Raw genomic sequence first — 26,613 nt, 5'->3', positions numbered from 1 at the left:
CTAAGGCTGAGACTGGCATGTCTACCTTCCCCTCTCCCACTGCAACATACAAACACACATCATAGGGGTGTACTCAGGACATTAAGTCAGATATCATTCTCCCCACACTTTGTATCACACCTGTGTACCTAAGGGCCCCATCTGTATATTTTGTCTGAGGTGCCTCTTTCATAACTCATCCCACAGGATTAACACAACACTAGAGACTTTATCCAGATAAAGGTTTTTCCCATATATTTTTTTATCATACCTACCATGGTACAAGTTAACTGGGGTCTCTGGGCGATATGTACTGAAAAGTTATTACCAACTCTTTTGACAGACACCTTCATATTCCAGTCCTGAGAAAACGTCCTTTGCGGTTTCTCCTGCACCTGAACACAGAGGGTTACACAACATTAAGGTGTTGACTCAGGCATCAGTGTCCTCATCTTTTTAACACACCTGCACTCCCTAGCCCTGAGGTCCCCCTGTTTGCCCTTCCTTTCCACAGTAGCTAATCTCTCCACACACTCGGGTTTCACACACGCAGGGCATGCAAGGGCATCCAGCTTCTATTTGCTCGTATTTGCTCTCATTACTTAAAGGGTAGGTGAGTAACTGTACCTAGATAGAAAGGGAGAGGATGAAAAATACAGAGAGAAAAGTGATAGGCTTTTGTGGTCCCACTACCATTGGTCACCATTTATCTGCAACCAGTCTCTCAATTCATCCACTCCCCCTGATCCTAGTGCCTTTTACTACCAGCTGTAGCACTAATACTATACTATAGTGACACTAACACTAAACAGTAGCACTGGAACACTCAGTAACAGTTAAAACAACTTTGTGTACCTCAGGGTTCTGTGCTTGCCCCCCCCCTCTTTTTGTTATTGCAAATGGATCCCTAGGCTGTGTGATTTGTTATTGCAGCTTCTCTCGTCAATATTATGCTGATGTTGTCCAACTCTCTCTCCTTGCCGCAATCTGTCAAATGTATTGCCTTTGCATCGGGGCATGCCTCAGTGATGCCAATTTGGCATGTCAAACTCAAAACTAATATGCTCCTACCTCCCAGCCAAGTCCTCACTTCCCCAAGATCTTTCCATGACCCCTAACAACACTATTGCATGCAATGCAAAAATATACTTAAAAATATATAAACACAACATCTAGTGTTGGTACCATGTTTCATGAGCTGAAATAAAACGTCCCAGAAATGTTGCATACGCACAAAAAGCTTATTTCTCTCAAATGTTGTGCACAAATGTGTTTACATCCCTGTTATTGAGTATTTCTCCTTTGCCAAGACAAGCCATCCACTTGACATGAAGCTTATTAAACAGCACAACCATTACACAGGTGCGCCTTGTGCTGGGGACAATAAAAGGCCACTCTAAAATGTGCAGTTATGTCACACAACACAATGCCACAGATGTCTCAAGTTTTGAGGGAGCGTGCAATTGCCATGATGACTGTAGGAATGTCCACCAGAGCTATTGCCAGATAATTTAATGTTAATTTCTCTACCATAATTTGTCAGTACGTCCAACCAGCCTTACAACCGCAGACCACAAGTAACCACGCTAGCCCAGGACCTCCACATCCGGCTTGTTTACCTCCGGGATCGTCTGAGACCAGCCACCCGGGCAGCTAATGAAACTGAGGAGTATTTATGTCTGTAATAAAGCCCTTTTGTGGGGGAAAAAAACTAATTCGGATTGGCTGGGCCTGGTTTCCCAGTGGGCAGGCCTGGCTCCCAAGTGGGTGGGCCTATGCCCTCCTAGGCCCACCCATGGCTGTGCCCCTGCCCCAGTCATGTGAAATCCATAGATTAGGGCCTAATGAATTGATTTAAATTGACTGGTTTCCTTATATGAACTGTAACTCAGTAGAAATGGTTGCATATTGCATTTATATTTTTGTTCAGTATATATTTACTGTACTTGCTGGTCTTGAACGAAATGGGCTTTGTCAGCTTCAGACAACTATTCCTCTGCCGACCACAATCCACAAATGACCTGTTTGTTTCCAAGTAGTTACCATTTTAATTCCTTGAACCCATTTATTTACTGTTTAAATTGCTGCACTGACATCTACACTGTTGCTTAAATACCCCTTTTATTTGGAGTTATTTTGCAAATCACCTTGAAGGACAAAGTCTGATCGAATTAAAGGATCATCTGAGTGCTTTACATTAGAATAGTAACATAAGAAACTGAAATGTTTTTACTACACAGAGGTTGAGTGGTAAACAAGCAGATCAGCTGGCCCAGACATTTTGCTGAAACCTTCTAGGCAAGCGGCGTGCTCAATATCTCACCAGTCCAGCTCAGGTTTGAATCGCTCTAATTGGTTGTTAGCGGGATGAAGTGTCTGCAGATTTGAAGCTGCAGTAAACCACTACATAGACAGTTAGACACTCAGGGAAATGAATGTAGTTGAAGAAATGGAGAAGCATGTTGGGTGTGTGAAGCTCTGGGGAGCCTTTTGGCAGAACCGGTAGCCATGGTGAAGGTGACAAGTATGGTCGTCAAGTTCATTTCTCTCTCCTTCGTAATTCCTCCGGATTTTAGGCCTATTCCTCCTGTCCTTCATTCTGCCTCGCAGGATCATTGTCATAAAGGTGCTCTATGTAACAATTCATAGTGATAATTTTGATTTCCTTGTGGTTTTTTAAGAATAGCCTCCGGCTTGGAAATACCTGAAATATCATAAAAGCCTATTACCAGAGTGCAAATTATACTGTGACATTCGGGAGGTCTCGTATTTTTTTTTACACGTGACCTATGCAGGTGCAAAAAAAAATGTCGTAAATATATCCTTTAACAGTAAAAAATGTGGCATGACTAAGGCATGTTTTCATGTTATTGTCAAACAATCACTGCAAAACATAGGGTACCTGCATTTGTTCGTCCACTCCAAAATAATTCCAGCATCCAAACAGGGAACCTGCTTCATTTGATGAATGGAAAGAAGACATCTGTTACAAAACAACCCCAAAAAGAGTAATGACATTCAGCGATTGTCATTGGGTCTGCACTTTTGTAGCCTGAATTAATTGAGGTGTCTTGCTGACAAAAGGACCTTTTTTTTTGTAGAAAGAAAAGTTTGGACACCTGAAAAGGCCCTGAAATACCGGACTGTCCCAGGATGTGCATCTACATGAAGAAGAAAAAATGTCAATCATGAAATGGATGTGAGGGTATTTTGATTTTGTTTAATTTGGAATAATCTTTTTATATTTACCACTGTAGCAGTACAAACTGCATTTTAAGCAAATAGGGGAATAGTTCAATTAGCATTATTTAAAGTCCCCCCCCCCCAAAAAGTGTGACTTTGTCTCATTCAGGGGGGTCTGTAATTCGCACTCTGCCTATTACTTTCTCACCATATAATTATTTTAAACAAAAAATATCTGTTGCAGCGACGTGGAGTACGGGTTCTTGTTTACGCTTTGTTTTCAACCTCCAACAACAAACACCAATCCTGAAGCAGAAAGACACTGCTGTTTGTATACACTGAAGTTGGCCAGGGCGGCCAGTCGCTGTACATAAGAAACTTTATAGCTTCCAACAGCATTCCAAAAAATGTACAGCCTATACAGTTTACTACTGTAGATATATCGTTGACATTTAGGGTTATTTACACGTGTAATTGATAAACAGAGCAACTTTAGCATCCCTTTCATGAAGCCATTTTTGTTCTCTCTCTCAAAATCTCTTTTTTTCTTTTTGGATGCTATGATCCCTAATTGATGTCACTTGTTAAGTCCACTTCAATCAGTGTAGCTGAATGGGAGGAGACATGTTAAAGAAGGTCTTTTAAGCCTTGAGACAGTCGGATTGTGTATGTGTGCCATTTAGAGGGGAAATGGGTAAGACAGGTGCCAGAGGCACCGGTTTGTGTGAAGAACTGCAACATTGCTGGGTTTTTCATGCTCAATAGTTTCCCGTGTGTATCAAGAATGGTCCACCACCCAAAGGACATCCAGCCAACTTGACACAAGCGTGGGAAACATTGGCGTCAACATGGGCCAGCATCCTTGTGGAACGCTTTCGACGCCTTGTAGAGTCCACGCCCCGACAAATTGAGGATGTTCTGAGGGCAAAAGAAGAGGAGGGCTGCAACTCAATATCAGGATGGTGTTCCTAGTGTTTGGCATACCTAGTGTATATGGATCTCTCTATTTATGGATAACTTACATTCTCGGGAATAGGGATGAGAGTGACAAGAGAAATATATTCTCAATGGCGCTCGTTTTCCAAATGGATTTGCCTTTGTCCAAGTGAGCACACAGTGGGGAAGATGTTGTGTTCAGCTTCAGAAATCGGAATGTCACATTCCTGCTAGAACACCTGAGGCAAGGAGGAGGCTAACCTGCTGGGGGCTCGCAAGATAACATACAGTACACCTTTCATTTCTGAGTTTACTGAATCTCCAGTAATAGCAGTGCCCCAACCCCCTCTTTCAGGTCTTGATATGATTCAGCCTGCCTAAGGGTCCATTTGTCTATATCCATTCTTATGGATCTGAGCCCAGCAGTCTTACAAACTAAAGGTTATTTAGATTAGATTTATGTGCCAATTTTTTTGGGGGGGGGATTTATTATGGAGAAAAAAATAGTTTCAACATGATTTCTAAGAAAGTTTTTGCTATTGATGTTAGTAACTTATCCTATCTTTCAACAATGTTCTTTGACATGGTCTTGGCTTTCTCCTGGTGAGCCAGAGTTGTTAAGTCATGTTTCAAACTGCTCTATTAATCCAAACCCTGTCAACAATAAGACTACAGAAGACTGGTGGCAGGCTTCGACTGTAACTGTTTGATTGACACCAGTCTGATATGAATTAAAGGCTGGTTTGTATGTGCATATGTGCATCCCTGCATTTCCCTGTTCGGGCACATGTGTGTGTTTTGATGATTGTGTGCTCTTGTGTGTTAACACAACAAATGTGTTCCAGATCACAACTTGGAAGGCATTTCTGGAGGCATCAAATGTTAAATATGAAATTCTGTTGGGTGCCTGTTTTCAAAACTTCTGATTTTAGGTCTTATTCTCGTCCATATATTTTAGACCATAAAAAGCCACGTTTGGCAGCTGACTACGGTTCTGTTTTTTTTTCTACAGACAACATCATCCATAAAAACACTCTGATGTGCAGAACAGAAGGCTCAATTTATAGTGTGCTTTGGTCCAGAAATTCCTCCCGACGAAGACACTTCGGCATTTTTTGAAATACTCATCTTATCATTGTCTAACGTCAGATGGCGTCACTCCTGGTACCTAAATTGATGACATATGTCGAGTGGAGACCATTAAGCTAGGTGAAAAAAAAAAAAAAAAAAGGTGAAGAAGAAGAATATTTGTTTCAGTCAGTCCTGATGAGCCCTTCCCAGCTAGCTAGATTGTGCTTGCAACAACAGCAGAATGGCGCTAGTTAAAACTTGTCAAATAAAGTTGTTTATTTTGATGGGTGAGGGAGAAATAACTTGTAGTATTGGTCAGCATCTGGATGTCACTGTGACATGCCAATTAGCTAACATTACGATAAGCTCATTACGATAAGCTGGTTCGAATGACCAGTGCAATGGTGTTTCATTGAGGTGCTGCTTGCCGATGTGAGTCGCTTCCCACGGTGCAGCTGTATCACATGTCAGCGGCAGTAGCTTCCGTAAGTAACGCGGCTAATTCGTTCCATCCCCACTTGCTTTTATTTTGAGTAAGATAGCTCTTGGCATCCTACATGAGAAATCATGTGTAATGCTGGTAGTAACCCTCTGGATGTCACCGTGATACAGTCTAAGGCTCAATGGGGAGAGTTTGCTCTGCAAGTCGGCCATACAACAACACAGGGGCAGTGTTCATCCTCCCGCCGACCGAGCAGCTTTCTGGTAAAGCGAGGGAAGTAGGTAGCTAGTGTAGCCAATATCAGGCCAGGGTGACAGCTAAACCATATTGTAGTGATTTTCACCGAAAATAACTACGGCAATTACATATACATTTTTGTATAAAAAATAAATAAATAATCCAGGCTGTATCACAACCAGCCCATGATTGGGAGTCCCATTGGGTGGCACACAATTGGCCCAGCGTCGTCCGGGTTTGGCCGGCGTAGGCTGGCATTGTAAATAAGAATGTGTTCTTAACTGACTTGCCTAGTTAAATAAACGGAATAACACTTTCCCTAGTCCAAACCTTGTAAGACAGGTTTCAAGTTCTCGTTGAAGTTTCTAGCCACACGCATAGCCTACTAACAAGCCTTGACGGGCTCATCAGGACGATTGACTGAACTGAATGTGTTCGTCTCCATTCGACTCTCGCTGCGTGACATACGCTACACGACCAAAAGTATGTGGACACTTGCTTGTTGAACATCTCATTCCAAAATCATGGGCATTAATATGGAGTTGGTCCCCTCATTTACTGCTATAACAGACTCCACTCTTCTGGGAAGGCTTTTCACTAGATGTTGGAACATTGCTACAGGGACTTCCTTCCATTCAGCCACAAGAACATCACTGAGGTCGGGCACGGATGATGGGCGATTAGGCCTGGCTCGTAGTCAGTGTTCCAGTTCATCCCAAAGGTGTTCGATGGGGTTGAGGTCAGGGCTCTGTTCAGATCAGTCAAGTTCTTCCACACTGATCTCGATAAACCATTTCTGTATGGGTCTCGCTTTGTGCACGGGGGCATTGTCATGCTGAAACAGGAAAGGACTTTCCCCAAACGTTTTCCCCAAGTTGAATGCACAGAATCGTCTAGAATGTAATTGTATGCTGCAGCATTAAAATGTCCCTTCACTGGAACTAAGGGGCCTAGCCCAAACCATGAAAAACAGCCCCAGACCATTATTCCTCATCCACCAAACTTTACAGTTTGCACTATGCATTCGGGCAGATAGCATTCTCCTGGCATCCGCCAAACTCAGATTTGTCCGTCAGACTGCCAGATGGTGAGGTGTGATTCATCACTCCAGATAACACGTTTCCACTGCTCCAGAGTCCAATAGCGTCGAGCTTTACACCACTCCAGTCGACACTTGGCATTGCGATCTTAGGCTGCTCGGCCATGGACACTCATTTCATGAAGCTCCCGACAAACAGTTATTGTGCTGATGTTGCATCCAGAGGCAGTTTCGAACTCGGTAGTGAGTGTTGCACCCAAGGAAAGACAATTTCTATGTGCTACGCATTTCAGCACTCTGCAGTCCTGTTCTGTGAGCTTGTGTGGCCTACCACTTCGTGGCTGAGCCGTTCTTGCTACTAGATGTTTCCACTTCACAATAACAGCACTTACAGTTGACTGAGGCAGCTCTAGCAGGGCAGAAATTTTACAAACTGACTTGTTGGAAAGGTAGCATCCTATGACGGTACCACGTTGAATGTCACTGAGCTCTTCAGTAAGGCCATTCTACTGTCAATATTTGTCTATTGAGATTTCATGGTTGTGTGCTTGATTTTATACACCTGTTGTGTGGCTGAAATAGCCAAATACTCTAATTTGAAGGGGTGTCCACATACTTTTGTATATATCGTGTGCGTCATCAATTTGGGCACACGGATGTGGAACTCATCCTAAAGTGTTAGGATTCACAAGCATCCGACATTCAAAAATGAAAATGGTTCCTATTTTATGATATCACTGCGCTCTCACATGACTCTCCATGAAATAGGCAGAATAACTACTTAAATTGTTACAAATGTTGCAACAGTGATTTCATCATTTGAGAAAAACTAACAAAGTGGTGTATTTCTCCTGCAAAAATTCTGTGCAAGGACGTCGGTCACCACTTCATCAGGTGCTTAGCTCACTATTGTAGCTAGCTTACTGACATAGCTAATGTTAGTTAGCTAGCTCTACCTGCTGCTTTAGCTTGCTGCTTATACTGTCATGTTTGTCATTTATTATCATGTCTCGTCCCTGTGCTCCCCATTCTATTCGTTTCCCTCTGCTGGTCTTATTAGGTTCTTTCCCTCTTTCTATCCCTCTCTCTCCCCCTCCCTCTCTCACTCTCTCGCTCTCTCTTCTCTCTATCGTTCCGTTCCTGCTCCCAGCTGTTCCTATTCCCCTAATCATCATTTAGTCTTCCCACACCTGTTCCCGATCCTTTCCCCTGATTAGAGTCCCTATTTATTCCTTTGTGTTCCGTTCCTGTCCCGTCGGTTCCTTGTTTAGTATTCACCGTGCTGTGATTGTGTTTCGCCCTGTCCTGTCGTGTTTTTTGCCTTCATCAGATGCTGCGTGTGAGCAGGTGTCTCTGTCAACTACGGCCTGCGCCTACCCGGCGACCTGCAGTCTGTGGCCGCTTCTCCTGTTATTCCCCTCTACAGACTAGAGGATGTCTGTTATTCCCTGTTTGGACTTGAATAAACTCTGTTTCTGTTAAGTCGCTTTTGGGTCCTCTTTCACCTGCATGACAGAAGGAACCGACCAAGGAATGGACCCAGCGACTTCAGACGCTCGTTACACTGCCGTCGAGATCCAAGGAGCCATGCTCGGCAGACACGAGCAGGAATTGTCTGCTGCTCGCCATGCCGTGGAGAACCTGGCCGCTCAGGTTTCCGACCTCTCTGGACAGTTCCAGAGTCTACGTCTCGTGCCACCTGTTACTTCCTGGCCTGCCGAGCCTCCAGAACCTAGGGTTAATAACCCACCTTGCTACTCCGGGCAGCCCACTGAGTGCCGCTCCTTTCTCACGCAGTGTGAGATTGTGTTCTCTCTCCAACCCAACACATACTCTAGAGAGAGAGCTCGGGTTGCTTACGTCATTTCACTCCTTACTGGCCGGGCTCGAGAATGGGGCACAGCTATCTGGGAGGCAAGGGCTGATTGCTCTAACAAGTTCCAGAACTTTAAAGAGGAGATGATTCGGGTTTTTGACCGTTCAGTTTTTGGTAGGGAGGCTTCTAGGGCCCTGGCTTCCTTATGCCAAGGTGAACGGTCCATAACGGATTATTCTATTGAGTTTCGCACTCTTGCTGCCTCTAGTGAGTGGAACGAGCCGGCGCTGCTCGCTCGTTTTCTGGAGGGACTCCACGCAGTGGTTAAGGATGAGATTCTCTCCCGGGAGGTTCCCTCAGATGTGGACTCTTTGATTGCTCTCGCCATCCGCATAGAACGACGGGTAGATCTTCGTCACCGGGCTCGTGGAAGAGAGCTCGCATCAACGGTGTTTCCCTGCTCCGCATCGCAACCATCTCCCTCCTCTGGCTTTGAGACTGAGCCCATGCAGCTGGGAGGGATTCGCATCTCGACTAAGGAGAGGGAACGGAGGATCACCAACCGCCTGTGCCTCTATTGCGGAGTTGCTGGACATTTTGTTAATTCATGTCCAGTAAGAGGCCAGAGCCCATCAGTAAGCGGAGGGCTACTGGTGAGCGCTACTACTCTGGTCTCTTCATCTAGATCTTGTACTACTATGTCGGTCCATCTACGCTGGACCGGTTCGGGTGCTACATGCAGTGCCTTGATTGACTCTGGGGCTGAGGGTTGTTTCATGGACGAAGCATGGGTTCGGAAACATAACATTCCTTTCAGACCGTTAGACAAGCCTACGCCCATGTTTGCCTTAGATGGTAGTCATCTTCCCAGTATCAAATTTGAGACACTACCTTTAACTCTCACAGTATCTGGTAACCACAGTGAGACTATTTCTTTTTTGATTTTCCGTTCACCGTTTACTCCTGTTGTTTTGGGTCATCCCTGGCTAGTATGTCATAATCCTTCTATTAATTGGTCTAGTAATTCTATCCTATCCTGGAACGTTTCTTGTCATGTGAAGTGTTTAATGTCTGCCATCCCTCCCGTTTCTTCTGTCCCTACTTCTCAGGAGGAACCTGGCGATTTGACAGGAGTGCCGGAGGAATATCATGATCTGCGCACGGTCTTCAGTCGGTCCCGAGCCAACTCCCTTCCTCCTCACCGGTCGTATGATTGTAGTATTGATCTCCTTCCGGGGACCACTCCTCCTCGAGGTAGACTATACTCTCTGTCGGCTCCCGAACGTAAGGCTCTCGAGGATTATTTGTCTGTGTCTCTTGACGCCGGTACCATAGTGCCTTCTTCTTCTCCGGCCGGGGCGGGGTTCTTTTTGTTAAGAAGAAGGACGGTACTCTGCGCCCCTGCGTGGATTATCGAGGGCTGAATGACATAACGGTTAAGAATCGTTATCCGCTTCCCTTATGTCATCAGCCTTCGAGATTCTGCAGGGAGCCAGGTGCTTTACTAAGTTGGACCTTCGTAACGCTTACCATCTCGTGCGCATCAGAGAGGGGGACGAGTGGAAAACGGCGTTTAACACTCCGTTAGGGCATTTTGAGTACCGGGTTCTGCCGTTCGGTCTCGCCAATGCGCCAGCTGTTTTTCAGGCATTAGTTAATGATGTTCTGAGAGACATGCTGAACATCTTTGTTTTTGTCTATCTTGACGATATCCTGATTTTTTCTCCGTCACTCGAGATTCATGTTCAGCACGTTCGACGTGTTCTACAGCGCCTTTTAGAGAATTGTCTCTACGTAAAGGCTGAGAAGTGCTCTTTTCATGTCTCCTCCGTTACTTTTCTCGGTTCCGTTATTTCCGCTGAAGGCATTCAGATGGATTCCGCTAAGGTCCAAGCTGTCAGTGATTGGCCCGTTCCAAGGTCACGTGTCGAGTTGCAGCGCTTTTTAGGTTTCGCTAATTTCTATCGGCGTTTCATTCGTAATTTCGGTCAAGTTGCTGCCCCTCTCACAGCTCTTACTTCTGTCAAGACGTGTTTTAAGTGGTCTGGTTCCGCCCAGGGAGCTTTTGATCTTCTAAAAGAACGTTTTACGTCCGCTCCTATCCTCGTTACTCCTGACGTCACTAGACAATTCATTGTCGAGGTTGACGCTTCAGAGGTAGGCGTGGGAGCCATTCTATCCCAGCGCTTCCAGTCTGACGATAAGGTTCATCCTTGCGCTTATTTTTCTCATCGCCTGTCGCCATCTGAGCGCAACTATGATGTGGGTAACCGTGAACTGCTCGCCATCCGCTTAGCCCTAGGCGAATGGCGACAGTGGTTGGAGGGGGCGACCGTTCCTTTGTCGTTTGGACAGACCATAAGAACCTTGAGTACATCCGTTCTGCCAAACGACTTAATGCCCGTCAAGCTCGTTGGGCGTTGTTTTTCGCTCGTTTCGAGTTTGTGATTTCTTACCGTCCGGGTAGCAAGAACACCAAGCCTGATGCCTTATCCCGTCTGTTTAGTTCTTCTGTGGCTTCTACTGATCCCGAGGGGATTCTTCCTTATGGGCGTGTTGTCGGGTTAACAGTCTGGGGAATTGAAAGACAGGTTAAGCAAGCACTCACGCACACTGCGTCGCCGCGCGCTTGTCCTAGTAACCTCCTTTTTCGTTCCTGTTTCCACTCGTCTGGCTGTTCTTCAGTGGGCTCACTCTGCCAAGTTAGCTGGTCATCCCGGTGTTCGAGGCACTCTTGCGTCTATTCGCCAGCGCTTTTGGTGGCCGACTCAGGAGCGTGACACGCGCCGTTTCGTGGCTGCTTGTTCGGACTGCGCGCAGACTAAGTCGGGTAACTCTCCTCCTGCCGGTCGTCTCAGACCGCTCCCCATTCCTTCTCGACCATGGTCTCACATCGCCTTAGACTTCATTACCGGTCTGCCTTTGTCTGCGGGGAAGACTGTGATTCTTACGGTTGTCGATAGGTTCTCTAAGGCGGCACATTTCATTCCCCTCGCTAAACTTCCTTCCGCTAAGGAGACGGCACAAATCATTATTGAGAATGTATTCAGAATTCATGGCCTCCCGTTAGACGCCGTTTCAGACAGAGGCCCGCAATTCACGTCACAGTTTTGGAGGGAGTTCTGTCGTTTGATTGGTGCGTCCGTCAGTCTCTCTTCCGGGTTTCATCCCCAGTCTAACGGTCAAGCAGAGAGGGCCAATCAGACGATTGGTCGCATACTACGCAGCCTTTCTTTCAGGAACCCTGCGTCTTGGGCAGAACAGCTCCCCTGGGCAGAATACGCTCACAATTCGCTTCCTTCGTCTGCTACCGGGTTATCTCCGTTTCAGAGTAGTCTGGGTTACCAGCCTCCTCTGTTCTCATCCCAGCTTGCCGAGTCCAGCGTTCCCTCCGCTCAAGCGTTTGTCCAACGTTGTGAGCGCACCTGGAGGAGGGTGAGGTCTGCACTTTGCCGTTACAGGGCACAGACGGTGAGAGCCGCCAATAAACGCAGGATTAAGAGTCCAAGGTATTGTTGCGGCCAGAGAGTGTGGCTTTCCACTCGCAACCTTCCTCTTACGACAGCTTCTCGTAAGTTGACTCCGCGGTTCATTGGTCCGTTCCGTGTCTCCCAGGTCGTCAATCCTGTCGCTGTGCGACTGCTTCTTCCGCGACATCTTCGTCGCGTCCATCCTGTCTTCCATGTCTCCTGTGTTAAGCCCTTTCTTCGCACCCCGTTCGTCTTCCCTCCCCCTCCCGTCCTTGTCGAGAGCGCACCTATTTACAAGGTACATAAGATCATGGACATGCGTTCTCGGGGACGGGGTCACCAATACTTAGTGGATTGGGAGGGTTACGGTCCTGAGGAGAGGAGTTGGGTTCCGTCTCGGGACGTGCTGGACCGTTCACTCATCGATGATTTCCTCCGTTGCCGCCAGGATTCCTCCTCGAGTGCGCCAGGAGGCGCTCGGTGAGTGGGGGGTACTGTCATGTTTGTCATTTATTATCATGTCTCGTCCCTGTGCTCCCCATTCTATTCGTTTCCCTCTGCTGGTCTTATTAGGTTCTTTCCCTCTTTCTATCCCTCTCTCTCCCCTCCCTCTCTCACTCTCTCGCTCTCTCTTCTCTCTATCGTTCCGTTCCTGCTCCCAGCTGTTCCTATTCCCCTAATCATCATTTAGTCTTCCCACACCTGTTCCCGATCCTTTCCCCTGATTAGAGTCCCTATTTATTCCTTTGTGTTCCGTTCCTGTCCCGTCGGTTCCTTGTTTAGTATTCACCGTGCTGTGATTGTGTTTCGCCCTGTCCTGTCGTGTTTTTTGCCTTCATCAGATGCTGCGTGTGAGCAGGTGTCTCTGTCAACTACGGCCTGCGCCTACCCGAAGCGACCTGCAGTCTGTGGCCGCTTCTCCTGTTATTCCCCTCTACAGACTAGAGGATGTCTGTTATTCCCTGTTTGGACTTGAATAAACTCTGTTTCTGTTAAGTCGCTTTTGGGTCCTCTTTCACCTGCATGACATATACTGTTTAAGTGACCATTATTGGGTCAGCTGAGCAATGCAGCTGACTCTGGAGGCTACTGCAATGGCTTGCAGCAGAACAGCTGCTTCATGAAAACTCATAATAATGTTAGCAGCACTACTACAGTAGCTTGCTTTTAAGTAGGTAGCTGGTTCCCGGTTAACAGCATCGTTTCAGTGACTGGCTCAGTAGCAAGCTAATGTTAAACAAATGTATGCTAGCTTTTGTGCACATTGTCAAACTTCAGAAATACTGCTCATTGAAGCACACAACTTCTTAGCTAGATGTGAAATGGTGTGACTAAGACTTCCCTAACCAAAACACGGCAAAATTATTTATAGATGTATTGTAAAGTGGTCAGATGCAGCAGATGCTTAACTACAGGACTGTTTTGCTAGCACAGACTGGAATATGTTCCGGGATTCCTCCGATGGCATTGAGGAGTACATCACATCAGTCGCTGGCTTTATCAATAACTGCATCGAGGACGTCATCTCCACAGTCACTTTATGTACAAACCCCAACCAGAAGCCATGGATTACAGGCAACATTCGCACTGAGCTAAAGGGTAGAGCTGCCGCTTTCAAGGAGCGGGCCTCTAACCCGGAAGCTTATAAGAAATCCCGCTATGTCCTCAGACGAACCATCAAACAGGCAAAGCGTCAATACAGGACTAAGATCGAATCGTACAACACCAACTCTTGACTCTCGTCGGATGTGGCAGGGCTTCTAAACTATTACAGACTACAAACTGTGACCACGCTCTCCGCAGCCGATGTGAGTAAGACCTTTAAACAGGTCAACATTCACAAGACTACTGGGCCAGACGGATTACCAGGACGTGTACTCCGAGCATGCGCTGACCAACTGGCAAGTGTCTTCACTGACATTTTAACCTCTCCCTGTCCGAGTCTGTAATACCAACATGTTTCAAGCAGACCACCATAGTAACCTGCCTAAATGAGTACCGACCCGTAGCACTCATGTCTGTAGCCATGAAATGCTTTGAAAGGCTGGTCATGGCTCACATCAACACTATTATCCCAGAAACCATAGACCCACTCCAATTTGCATACTGCACCAACAGATTCACAGATGATGCAATCTCTATTGCACTCCACACTGCCCTTTCCTACCTGGACAAAAGGAACAGCTATGTGAGTTTGCTATTCATTAACTAAAGCTCAGCGTTCAACACCATAGTGCCTTCAAAGCTCATCAATAAGCTAATCACTCTGGGACTAAACACCTCCCTCTGCAAGGGTAGGCACAACACATCCGCATGCTGATCCTCAACACGGGGGCCCCTCAGGGGTGAGTGCTCAGTCCCCTCCTGTACTCCCTGTTCACTCATGACTGCACGGCCAGACACGACTCCAACACCATCATTAAGTTTGCTGATGACACAACAGTGGTAGGCCTGATCACCAACAACAATGAGACAGCCTATAGGGAGGAGGTCAGAGACCTGACCGTGTGGTGCCAGGACAACAACCTCTCCCTCAATATGATCAAGACAAAGGAGATGATTGTGGACTACAGGAAAAGGAAGACTGAGCACGCCCCCATTCTCATCGACGGGGCTGTAGTGGAGCAGGTTGAGAGCTTCAAGTTCCTGGGTGTCCACATCACCAACAAACTAACATGGTCCATGCACACCAAGACAGTCGTGAAGAGGGCACGACAAAACCTATTCCCCCTCAGGAGACTGAAAAGATTTGGAATGGGTTCTCAGATCCTCAAAATGTTTAACAGCTGCACATCGAGAGCATCCTGATGGGTTGCATCACCGCCTGGTATGGCAACTGCTCAGCCTCCGGCTGCAAGGCACTACAGAGTTAGTGCGTACGGCCCAGTATTTCTCCGGGGCCAAGCTTCCTGCTATCCAGGACCTCTATACCAGGCGGTGTCAGAAGAAGGCCCAAAAATTGTCAAAGACTCCAGATACCCTAGTCATAGACTGTTCTATGCGGTCCCGGAGCTCCAATTCAAGGTCCAAGAGGCTTCTAAACAGCTTCTACCCCCAAGCCATAAGACTAATGAAAAGCTCATCAAATGGCTACCCAGACTATTGTATTCGGCGCATGTGACAAATAAAATTTGAATTTGCTTTGATTGAGCCTGTTTGCTATTTATTTTGTCAATGAATAGCAAACTCACGTGTTCCTTTTGCTTCATTAAATAGTACCCGCAAAACACCAGTCTCAACGTCAATAGTGAAGAGGCGACTCTGGGATGCTGGCCTTCTAGGCAGTAGACTTCCGTCATTGCACTAACGCTAATTAGCAATGGCTCAAAACTACCTTCAACTTCCTTTAAACTGCACGCAGAGACATACAAATAATATCCATGAGTTCGTCTGACTCTGGATAAGTAGAAAAAGGGCACTATACCTTTATGATAAGTGACCAGTTACAATGTACAGTACCAGTCAAAAGTTTGGACACACCTACTCTTTCAATGGTTTTTCATTATTTATTACTATTTTATACATTATAGAATAATAGTGAAGACCTCAAAATTATGAAATAGCACATATGGAATCATGTAGTAACCAAAAAAGTATTAAACAAATCAAAATATATTTTATATTTGCGATTCTTCAAAGTTGCCACCCTTTGCCTCGATGACAGCTTTGCACACTCTTGGCATTCTCTCAACCAGGTTCATGAGGTAGTCACCTGGAATGCATTTCAATTAACCAAGTCCATATTATGGCAAGAAAAGCTCAAATAAGCAAAGCAAAACGACAGTCCATCATTACTTTAAGACATGAAGGTCAGTCAATCTGGAAAATGTCAAGAACTTTGAACGTTTCTTCATGTGCAGTCGCAAAAACCATCAACCTCTATGATGAAACTGGTTCTCACGAGGACCTCCACAGGAAAGGAAGACCCAGGGTTATCTCTGCTGCTGCAGAGGATAAGTTCATTAGAGTTACCAGGCTCAGAAATTGCAATCCAAATAAATGCTTCACAGAGTTCAAGTAACAGACACATCTCAACATGAACTGTTCAGAGGAGACTGCGTGAATCAGGCCTTCATGGTCGAATTGCTGCCCCAGCAATGGTCAAATTTTCCCCCCAAAAGGACAATGACGCAAAACACACCTCCAGGCTGTGTAACGGCTATTTGACCAAGAAGGAGAGTGCTGCATCAGATGACCTGGCCTCCACAATCACCCGACCTCGGTTTGGGATGAGTTGGACCGCAGAGTGAAGGAAAAGCAGCCAACAAGTGCTCAGCATATGTGGGAACTCCTTCAAGGCTGTTGGAAAAGCATTCCTCATGAAGCTGGTTGAGAGAATACCAAGAGTGTGCAAAGCTGTATTCAAGGCAAAGGGTGACTACTATGAAGAATCTGAAATATAAAATATAGTTAGATTTATTTAACACTTTTTTGGTTACTACATGATTCCAAATGTGTTATTTCATAGTTTTGATGTCTTCACTATTTTTCTACAATGTAGAAAATAGTAAAAAAAAAAAAAACTCTTGAATGAGTAGATGTGTCCAAACCTTTGACTGGTACTGTATATTTTTAGCAAACGAGCGAGCAGTGGCACGAATGAGTGCCAAGAGCTCACAGCCACCGCTTGCTCCTCATCATCTCCCTACAGTGCAGTGGCACATATTACTCATATTTAAGATGGTGTCAACATAATTACATTTTCATTAGTCCTTTCAAAAGTCAGCAGAAGTGATCTTCTCATAGTTTGTTTGGAGTCTAAAATAATCCTAGGGGAAACACTGGTGTATGCTTGTGGAAAGTTGTAGGTGTGTGTACATACATTTTAGCGGAAAGGAATTTATCTTTATGATTCAGAGGGGAGGACTGTGCATTTTTCCACATGGCCATGACATATGGCATGCACTCCGCCCTGGGTAATTGTAAGCATGTGTCTATAATGGAAAGGTGCACAATATGCTGCCCCTGTCTTTCGGTTGGTGGGGGGGGGCAGTTGAAAAATGTGGGGCTCCAACGTAGCCTGAAGCACATGCACGCACACACGCACGCGCGCACACACATATACAGAAGAGAACAAAGTGCCAAATCCATCACCACCCTGTCTGGACGGCATACGGGGGGATATGTTCCAGGATCGTTTGTCTTTGTTCTCCGTTTTTATCTCATATCCTTATTTGTAGTGGAAAATCCTGATCCAACCCAACTCACTGAAAAGGTACTGCATTTCACATCACCTGGATGACCACTGTTTCATATGTTTACCTCTGAAGGCTTCACTTGTGGCAACTAGGACTGAGTTTACACGAAGTTGGGATCCTTAACGTTAAGAACACTCCCCCCACTTCATTTAAATCGCAGTTCAGTTATCACAAAATATATTATTTTCCGTCTTATAGCTTATAAAAGCTATAAAAGCCTGGGGAAGTTGTGTAATTCTAATAAAAACCACAGAAGAAGAGGTGAACTTTAGGCTACTTGGTGAATTTGCAAAACAAGACATTGTGAAATGCAAATGACCAAAACATATTGGCGCACTTGTGCATGCTTCTGCCTTTCTCTCGTGCTGGACTGCCTTCTCAGTCTCTACGTTAATGATGCAAGTATGTGTTTAGTCTTCTGTCTGTTGCAGTCTTGCAAGCACGGGGCAGGCAGTCTCATATAAAATTACAGTAGGCTACTGGTATCGATTACGCTTATAATGGAATGTGGCCTCTTGAATGCACCTCGGCTACGGCATGTTTGTCTGTCTGTGAAGGTAGGCTACACTTAAGCAATAAGGCCCGAGGGGGTGTGGTATATGGCCAACATACCACTGCTAAGGGCTGTTCTTAGGCACGACGCATTGCGGAGTGCCTGGACACAGCTCTTAGCCGTGGTATATTGGCCATATACCACATCCCCCGTGCCTTACTGCTATTATAAACTGGTTACCAATGTAATTAGAGCAGTAAAAATAAATGTTTTGTCATACCTGTGGTATACGTGGTCTGATATACCACGGCTGTCAGCCAATCAGTATTCAGGGCTCGAACCACCCAATTTAATAATACGTTTTTATAAACGCTGCTGACACAACCATTTCTGGCAGCCTGGTTTCAGAGACGTAACATAGTAACACTCAAATTAGTATGATACTCTATGTTACATTTGGTATGGTTACTAAAGGCAAAAACAAAAGTAGGGTGGTTGGTCGGAGTGGGGCATATAACGCAAACGTCTAGCAACCCAAAGGTTGTGCTTCCATCACGTGGACTGGGACATGTTTCGTATTGCGTCAGATGGAAATATTGACGAATACGCTGATTCGGTGTGCGAGTTCATTAGAACGTGCGTCGAAGATGTCGTTCCCATAGCAACGATAAAAACATTCCCAAACCAGAAACCGTGGATTGATGGCAGCATTCACGTGAAACTGAAAGCGCGAACCACTGCTTTTAATCAGGGCAAGGTGTCTGGTAACATGTCCGAATATAAACAATGCAGCTATTCCCTCCGCAAGGCTATTAAACAAGCTAAGCGTCAGTACAGAGACAAAGTGGAATCTCAATTCAATGGCTCAGACACAAGAGGCATGTGGCAGGGTCTACAGTCAATCACGGACTACAAGAAGAAACCCAGCCCAGTCATGGACCAGGATGTCTTGCTCCCAGGCAGACTAAATAACTTTTTTGCCCGCTTTGAGGACAATACAGTGCCACTGACACGGCCTGCAACGAAAACATGCGGTCTCTCCTTCACTGCAGCCGAGGTGAGTAAGACATTTAAACGTGTTAACCCTCGCAAGGCTGCAGGCCCAGACGGCATCCCCAGCCGCGCCCTCAGAGCATGCGCAGACCAGCTGGCCGGTGTGTTTACGGACATATTCAATCAATCCCTATACCAGTCTGCTGTTCCCACATGCTTCAAGAGGGCCACCATTGTTCCTGTTCCCAAGAAAGCTAAGGTAACTGAGCTAAACGACTACCGCCCCGTAGCACTCACTTCCGTCATCATGAAGTGCTTTGAGAGACTAGTCAAGGACCATATCACCTCCACCCTACCTGACACCCTAGACCCGCTCCAATTTGCTTACCGCCCAAATAGGTCCACAGACGATGCAATCTCAACCACACTGCACACTGCCCTAACCCACCTGGACAAGAGGAATACCTATGTGAGAATGCTGTTCATTGACTACAGCTCGGCATTCAACACCATAGTACCCTCCAAGCTCGTCATCAAGCTCGAGACCCTGGGTCTCGACCCCGCCCTGTGCAACTGGGTACTGGACTTCCTGACGGGCCGCCCCCAGGTGGTGAGGGTAGGCAACAACATCTCCTCCCCGCTGATCCTCAACACGGTGGCCCCACAAGGGTGCGTTCTGAGCCCTCTCCTGTACTCCCTGTTCACCCACGACTGCGTGGCCACGCACGCCTCCAACTCAATCATCAAGTTTGCGGACGACACAACAGTGGTAGGCCTACAGGGAGGAGGTGAGGGCCCTCGGAGTGTGGTGTCAGGAAAATAACCTCACACTCAACGTCAACAAAACTAAGGAGATGATTGTGGACTTCAGGAAACAGCAGAGGGAACACCCCCCTATCCACATCGATGGAACAGTAGTGGAGAGGGTAGCTAGTTTTAAGTTCCTCGGCATACACATCACAGACAAACTGAATTGGTCCACTCACACTGACAGCGTCGTGAAGAAGGCGCAGCAGCGCCTCTTCAACCTCAGGAGGCTGAAGAAATTCGGCTTGTCACCAAAAGCACTCACAAACTTCTACAGATGCACAATCGAGAGCATCCTGGCGGGCTGTATCACCGCCTGGTACGGCAACTGCTCCGCCCTCAACCGTAAGGCTCTCCAGAGGGTAGTGAGGACTGCACAACACCGGGGGCAAACTACCTGCCCTCCAGGACACCTACACCACCCGATGTTACAGGAAGGCCATAAAGATCATCAAGGACATCAACCACCCGAACCACTGCCTGTTCACCCCGCTATCATCCAGAAGGCGAGGTCAGTACAGGTGCATCAAAGCTGGGACCGAGAGACTGAAGAAAAACAGCTTCTATCTCAAGGCCATCAGACTGTTAAACAGCCACCACTAACATTGAGTGGCTGCTGCCAACACACTGTCATTGACACTGACCCAACTCCAGCCACTTTAATAATGGGAATTGATGGGAAATTATGTAAATATATCACTAGCCACTTTAAACAATGCTACCTTATACAATGTTACTTACCCTACATTATTCATCTCATATGCATATGTATATACTGTACTCTACATCATCGACTGCATCCTTATGTAATACATGTATCACTAGCCACTTTAACTATGCCACTTTGTTTACTTTGTCTACACACTCATCTCATATGTATATACTGTACTCGATACCATCTACTGTATGCTGCTCTGTACCATCACTCATTCATATATCCTTATGTACATATTCCTTATCCCCTTACACTGTGTATAAGACAGTAGTTTTGGAATTGTTAGTTAGATTACTTGTTGGTTATCACTGCATTGTCCGAACTAGAAGCACAAGCATTTCGCTACACTCGCATTAACATCTGCTAACCATGTGTATGTGACAAATAAAATTTGATTTGATTTGAGGTTGCAAGTTTGAGTCTCATCACCGATAACTTTAGCATTTTAGCTAATTAGCAACTTTTCAACTACTTCCCACATGTAAGCTAACCCTTCCCATAAACCTAACCTTAACCCTTTTAGCTAACCCACATTTACATTTACATTTAAGTCATTTAGCAGACGCTCTTATCCAGAGCGACTTACAAATTGGTGCATTCACCTTATGACATCCAGTGGAACAGTCACTTTACAATAGTGCATCTAAATCTTAAAGGGGGGGGGGAGAGGGAATACTTATCCTATCCTAGGTATTCCTTAAAGAGGTGGGGTTTCAGGTGTCTCCGGAAGGTGGTGATTGACTCCGCTGTCCTGGCGTCGTGAGGGAGTTTGTTCCACCATTGGGGGGCCAGAGCAGCGAACAGTTTTGACTGGGCTGAGCGGGAGCTGAGCCTAATCCTAACATGAACCCTTCCCCTAACAACCCTTTAAGCTAACTCCTAACCTTAACCCCTAGCCTAGCTAACCTTACCCAGCTACCTAAAGTTAGCCACCTAGCTAGAATTGGTAATATATCATAGATTTAGGAAATTCCTATCATACAGTATGTTTTGCAAATTCATAACATATTGTACATTTAGCGAATTCATAAAATATAATTTGAATTGTAATTTGTAAGATATACGAAATGGGTGATGGACAAATTAATATACCATACGATACGAAACGTAACATCTCATACTAAATGGAGCATCTCGGATAGACGTACATAATAATACGAAATGCTCTTGAGACCAGGTTGTCTTTAGTGATATGAAAGGACTGGAACTAAAAGTCCGTCACTAGTCAACCAGAACTTTCAGTCAAATAGTCTCGAGTTTCTAGCAGCATGCTTGGCTGTTGCCTTCATTCAGACCACTCTCCTAAAAAAAGTACTTTAAAGTTTTTTTAAATACCGTGACCTACCAAGACATTTAGTAGAAATAAAACACATCTAGCTACCATACCATAAAAACTGCATTAAAAAAACAACACAGCAGCATATCAATCAGTGATGTTTATTGTTGTCAGGCAAAAAATACAGAACATTTTAGGCAGAATTCTACTGTCTGAAAAGGTGCCTGATCCAGCACTTTTTGTAATTGTCTGAAAAGTTATAAATTCTTGCTAATGACATATTACTGTAGCTGCGTTCTATGTCTGTAAAGGGTTACGGTAGATATAACTTCACTGCCCGGCACTAGCAGTCATCAGTAGCTTTCAGGCTAGGGGTACAATGTATGAATTTATGGTTGGGTCAGAATCAACATTTTAATTATTGGTCAGTACGAAGAATTAACTAAAACCAAAAGTCCAAATCCCTATCTTCATACATGGCTAATATAGGAAAGGGACAATTTTAGCTACCTAGCTAGTCACCGGAGGACAACGAGATGCAACAATTCAAGTTGTTTCTGTCAATGATGTATTGCTCTTGACGTGATGTGATGTGATTGGAGTGAAGCCAAATCCTAACGGGCTTCCCTTGAACCTTTTTTGGTGCACCAGGACCATTCACAGTTGAGCTCACTCACCTTAGCTCAATGCTGATTGGCTATTATTATTTTAAATATCAAGGGAGGCCAAAAATGCTCGCTGGATTCCCTTGCATGCAACGCCACGGGCGGCAACTATGTCATACTCTTTTTGACCAAACAGCATCAGTTATATGGCCTACACATACAGAGACCGGGGAGGTTCTGTTTCACTCGATTTTTCCGGTGAGATACATTCAGCCTCTTGCGAATTGAAGGAAAATTATGAAACACGGGGATACGATAGATTGTATGTTTTAGTATTTTTTGGTTATTGGTCCATTTTTTGAAGCCTGGCTTCCATATATACATACATATATAATAGGGCCATTTTTCTGGATTGTAAATTGACGTGGAATTTTATGATTATTTTCCTTTAGCGTTTGAACAGAAAACTGATGCAAAATTGTCCATGACCACATCCCTAGTGGCAACACCTGTTGCCTGTCAATGTATTTTGCATAAATGCTATCCCATCACACCTTATTCCACAAGGCTGATACCTCTCTGAATACTTCACTTGTGCAACACCTGTGGCCTGTCAATGTTCTGTATTTGACATAATGCTATCCCATCGCACCTTATGCCACATGAGGCTGATATGAAAGGAGTAATAGCTTTTGTTGTCCTGATCTTGAATTGCTTTCATGTGTCAATCAATTGTATTTATGGACTGTGTGTGTGTGTGTGTGTGTGTGTGTGTGTGTGTGTGTGTGTGTGTGTGTGTGTGTGTGTGTGTGTGTGTGTGTGTGTGTGTGTGTGTGTGTGTGTGTGTGTGTGTGTGTGTGTGTGTGTGTGTGTGTGTGTGTGTGTGTGTGTGTGCGCGTGTGTGTGCCCACTATTAACCTGAGCACTATACAAGCACCTGACCCTCCCACCCCCCCCCTTCCTTTTCTACCACAGACGGCAGTGTGTGAGAAGTGAGGAGGAGGGAGGTTCCTCTCTCTCTCTCTGTCGCCCAGACTCCCATCACAATGAGCTGGAGCTTCCTGACACGCCTGCTGGAGGAAATCCACAACCACTCTACCTTCGTGGGCAAGATCTGGCTTACCGTGCTCATCGTCTTCCGCATCGTCCTTACCGCCGTGGGCGGCGAGTCCATCTACTACGATGAACAGAGCAAGTTCGTGTGCAACTCAGGCCAGCCGGGCTGCGAGAACGTCTGCTATGATGCATTCGCACCGCTCTCACACGTCCGCTTCTGGGTCTTTCAGATCATACTGGTGGCCACGCCGTCGCTCATGTACCTGGGCTACGCCGTCAACAAGATTGCCAGGCGTGAGGAGAGAGCTGAGGGTGGAGGAGGGGGAGGAGGACTGTCCCAGCGCAAGCCTAGGAAGCTCTACCTCGGGGCCAGAAGGCAACACCGGGGCATGGAGGAGGCCGAGGATGATCAGGAGGAGGACCCCATGATCTATGAGGTTCCCGAGGTGGAGAGCGAGACGGGGGGAGGCGACGGGGGAGGAGGCAAGGGTGGCGGAGGAGCTGGAGGCGGCGGCTGCCAGGGTAAAGGCAAGGTGCGCCATGACGGACGCCAGCGCATCAAGGAGGACGGGCTGATGCGTATCTACGTGCTGCAGCTGCTGGCGCGTTCCATGCTAGAGGTGGCCTTTCTGGGGGGGCAGTACGCCCTCTACGGCCTGGCGGTGCCCTCCATCTACGTGTGCTCGGGCCGGCCGTGCCCGCACAGTGTGGACTGCTTTGTGTCACGCCCCACCGAGAAGACCATCTTCCTGCTCATCATGTATGCCGTGTCGCTGCTCTGCTTGGCGCTCAACGTGTGGGAGATGCTCCACCTGGGCGTTGGCACCATCTGTGACATCCTGCGCTCCCGTCGGAGACCACTCTCCGAGGAGGACCTGTATGGCCTTGGGGGTGGCGGCGGTCCCGGGGGGCCGCCCACTTTCCGCGACGGAGGAGTAGTGGGGGGCGATGGTTACAGCAGCTACCCCTACTCCTGGAATGCCCCGTCAGCGCCGCCAGGCTACAACATCGCCGTCAAGCCCCCAACACTGATGGTGCCGACTGTGGCGCCCGATGGGCAGCTGCCCTTCACCGACCTCAGCAACGCCAAGATGGCGTGCCGACAGAACCGCGCCAACATCGCCCAGGAGGAGAGGCGGCAGTACGCCAGCAATGAGGATAACTTCCCATCGTCGGGTGGCGTGAGGGACGCTCGTGGCGCCCTCCAAAGGGAGATTCGGCAGGCGCAGGACCGGTTGGAGTCGGCCATCCAGGCCTACAGCCATGAACAGGGCCACAACAACCCCAGCAAGCCCCACCGTGATCGCAAGCACCGGCAAGCCTCCAAGCACACCTCCAGCAAAGCCGAAAGGGGAAACAGCAGCAATAGCAGCAGCAAGTCGGGTGACGGCAAGGGCTCCGAGTGGATTTGACATGTAGAATAGATCATTCTTAAAGCGGACTTAGTATATGCAGCGTTATCTTCTATAACACATTATGATATAGGAGTTATTGCTCCATTACTGAGTATATAGCTCCTACAGACACAACTGACGCTAGTGCCCCCTGGAGACAGGCTGAAATGAGTTTGTAACTTGAAGTTTGTAACATCACTAAATGCAAATGAGGTAATCAATGTCAGCTGTATCTGATGTTACAACTGTCAGCTGTACGTTGTTATGTTTTATAAGTAATTCTACGTTCAAAAGAAGGAGCAATATGCGAAAAGACACAGTAATTGAGAGTCCATTTATTTTCTTTTTAAATGTGTATCGGTATAAATATGCCATATGTCGGTGCTATGACTTTATCTTTGCTTCCACAAAGAAATGGGAGACTTCTAAGCTGCATTCTTAGAAGAACTATCTGAAGTGCCTTCTTATTACTCCAATAATAATATTGTGCGAGTAAAAAGTGTGCTTTCTTTGCCAAACTGCTCACAAGACGGACGCTTGTATGTGAAATGTTTCCATAGTAAAGAGATGTTTGTGGGTCACGACTGGTACCAAGAACTGGAGTCAGAGGTTTTCTCTGTCTTTCTATCCACCTGTCTCTTTAATGGCTCTTGAGCTTCATCTGGTGGTCACAACCGTGAACAGTGCAGACATGTTCTTAGCCTACAGTGTAGGCCTGCCCACACCATATATTTTACTATGCGTTACTGCTTAAGATATGCTGTTTGAAATTGTTTTTAAAAATTGTTTTTCAGTGTTGAGTGTTCCAGGACAAGACATTGAGAGAACCCTTTAACCGTTGAAAGACCAGTCAGTATTTTACGAGGAACTATTGAATTGTTGCTCCATTGTATGTCTGAGGAATACTATTGCCATACTATAGAGAGCATACAGAGAAGGGAGAACATTTGACAACAATTGTTTATATTTTCATAATGTGTACAAAATTGTTGTTCTGTTTTTATTGTGTTTGGGAGAGACAATTAAGCAGCACTTTGATTGGTTCAGTTACTGTATGTTTTTATATTAATGTTCTTTCATTTCCTCCGTTGATGACAATGTTCCACAGAAGAAGAAATACAATCTATGTTCAGTGTTGCTGAAGTTGTATGGAAAGGCTGCTTCAATGTATTGATTCAAGGGACATTACACACTCCAAAATCAAAAGTTTGTCAGATGATAAAATTACTAATTTGATGTCCTCGTCCCAGGCCCATCTGTTTTTGTAGATGTACAGTAGCTATTTGCACAATCCCCAAAAAACTTCATTTCTAGATTTGCGGTGCTTATCTTTTCCATTTATCTTGGGCATGGAATGTTTACTCATCTTGACATTAGGCTGCTTTTGTAGTTTGAAAACATCTCTATTTTTTTAAATTATTTTGTAGTGGAATGTCCCTTTAATATGTTTTTACATTGACGTCTGGTCATGGTGTGTCATCTAGTCAGCCTAGTTTCCCTACTATCGATGGTTTGTGTTCGCCTGATGTTCTGGTACATCTCCAACCAGAGACAGTTGGTATTTTGGGGGTGAATGGGGTGGAGAAACAACTATCATTTGTAGTGACATCCATTTTGAGTGTGTGTGTCAAAACATACCACTTACATGTGGGTGGGTAATAAGAGAAGGACACCTGTCTTGGCTACTTAAAAAAAAAAAATGCTATATGTATATTTTATTTGCCTTTTTTCCTAATACAAATGTTAAAGTGGAAAGCTGAGAGCCCTTGCACTGTGCCAATATTTCCATTTTGGGAAATATTTTGTGCAAAAAAAGAAAAGTGCATGTTCTGAATCATTTTTATAAAGGGAGTATGAATAAACACAAAGTTTCAAATGTTTAAGTATTTGTCTTTTGTGTTGT

The 26,613-nt window shown here is 45.8% G+C and overlaps 1 protein-coding gene across 4 annotated transcripts in view; it reads left to right on the top strand.

Annotated features, from left to right (window-relative positions):
• Window positions 1-26,593, top strand: part of LOC124048411 (gap junction gamma-1 protein-like) — a 55,471-nt gene extending 28,878 nt beyond the window's left edge. For all 4 annotated transcript variants that reach the window (XM_046369181.1, XM_046369182.1, XM_046369180.1 and 1 more), the window contains one exon: window positions 23,236-26,593. In XM_046369181.1, the coding sequence (XP_046225137.1) occupies window positions 23,307-24,728 (1,422 nt within the window). In that variant the 5' untranslated portion in view covers window positions 23,236-23,306 and the 3' untranslated portion in view covers window positions 24,729-26,593. The remainder of the gene's footprint in view (window positions 1-23,235) is intronic.
• Window positions 26,594-26,613: the final 20 nt, after the last annotated feature.

Source organism: Oncorhynchus gorbuscha, linkage group LG11 (assembly GCF_021184085.1).
Source record: "Oncorhynchus gorbuscha isolate QuinsamMale2020 ecotype Even-year linkage group LG11, OgorEven_v1.0, whole genome shotgun sequence".
In the NCBI taxonomy this organism is placed as follows: Eukaryota; Metazoa; Chordata; class Actinopteri; order Salmoniformes; family Salmonidae; genus Oncorhynchus; species Oncorhynchus gorbuscha.
Note: the sequence above shows the minus strand (reverse complement) of the source record. Positions and strands in the feature narration are given on the sequence as shown.